Consider the following 1,168-nt stretch of genomic DNA (forward strand, 5'->3'; position numbering starts at 1 on the left):
GTTACACCTCTATCAACTTCTATAGTCTTGTCTTCCTCAGTAGTCTCTCCTCTGCCCCTTTTTGAACATGCAATTCAGAATACTTCTTGTGGAATTGTTTACGACACAGTGTTTACAGTATATAACTGAATTCTGTTTTTCACCAACATACTCCATATGAGAACCTTTGTACTTGTACATTTTCCTCATTCTTCTTACCAATCCCATCAGTACAATCAGTTTTATCCTATCTTTAGACCTCTCCTCTCTATTGCTTGGCCGCAGTATATAAACACAACTTTCATTTAATACTCAGTTGTTGATATTAAGTCATCCTCATATACTGCAGCTGTCATGGGTCTCTTCTGGTATCTTTGGTGGCCTTTCTATCACTATGAGAAATAAAGTTTATTATATGGAAATTAAAACAGATGTCTTTTTTATATTTACTATAAAGAACTTTTCCTGAGACAACAGAGCAAGTGCATCAGTTTATAAGTATTATAAAGAAGACTTGTTCCTGGCAGGACTCCTCCCAACGTGGTTCATCGTTTTCCATGGCCAACAGTGCAGGGAGTTTCATGCGGCAAGCAGCTCTAGGGATAGGAGGGGTAGGAATAAGAGCAGTCGCAGAACATAACGCTGTGGGAATTTTTGAGTGTATAGACTTGTTAGCATATGTTCAGTGGAAAGTTGCTTAAAATCTAAAACCAGCTTTGATTGGTGTGTCTGACAAGTCTAAACAAAGCTATTGTGTGTCAAGTGTGACAGTTATTGGTTGGTAGCTCTATCCCAAGTATGTTACAGTTTTAACAATTGAGTATTGCTTTGTTTGTCCAGTTTCTCCTGACTTGCCTAGCAGCTTCAAAGTTGTAATATGTCTTTGGCTCTTTCTCTTTGGCAGAATAGACCATTGGAATGTGAAATATCAGTTTCAAGTAGTCATGATTCATTTAGATATTGAAAATTACCAATTAACAATGTTGCTGCTAAATAATATGATTTTGGTTCCTCTACAGATTTTTAGGGCTTTCATATATGCCAGTAACTTAGTATGGGCTGGCTATCAAAACAGTTTTGCCATTTTTAAAGTTTTTCCCAGCTTTTTCCCATGGTAGAGGTACTTTGTGGTAATTTTTTTGCTTAGCTTGGGATTGAAGTTTCACTCACATAATTAACCCATGCCACT

The 1,168-nt window shown here is 37.0% G+C and overlaps 1 protein-coding gene across 2 annotated transcripts in view; it reads left to right on the plus strand.

Annotated features, from left to right (window-relative positions):
* The window catches only part of LOC119582014 (protein FAM136A-like), a 13,772-nt gene that overhangs the window by 5,156 nt on the left and 7,448 nt on the right, over positions 1–1,168 (plus strand). The window contains exon 4 of one of the 2 annotated variants that reach the window (XM_037930207.1): positions 507–590. The exons of the other annotated variant lie outside the window; for it this stretch is intronic. Coding sequence (XP_037786135.1) covers positions 507–590 — 84 coding nt within the window. The remainder of the gene's footprint in view (positions 1–506; positions 591–1,168) is intronic. 2 annotated transcript variants of the gene reach the window in all.

Source organism: Penaeus monodon, chromosome 15, assembly GCF_015228065.2.
Source record: "Penaeus monodon isolate SGIC_2016 chromosome 15, NSTDA_Pmon_1, whole genome shotgun sequence".
In the NCBI taxonomy this organism is placed as follows: Eukaryota; Metazoa; Arthropoda; class Malacostraca; order Decapoda; family Penaeidae; genus Penaeus; species Penaeus monodon.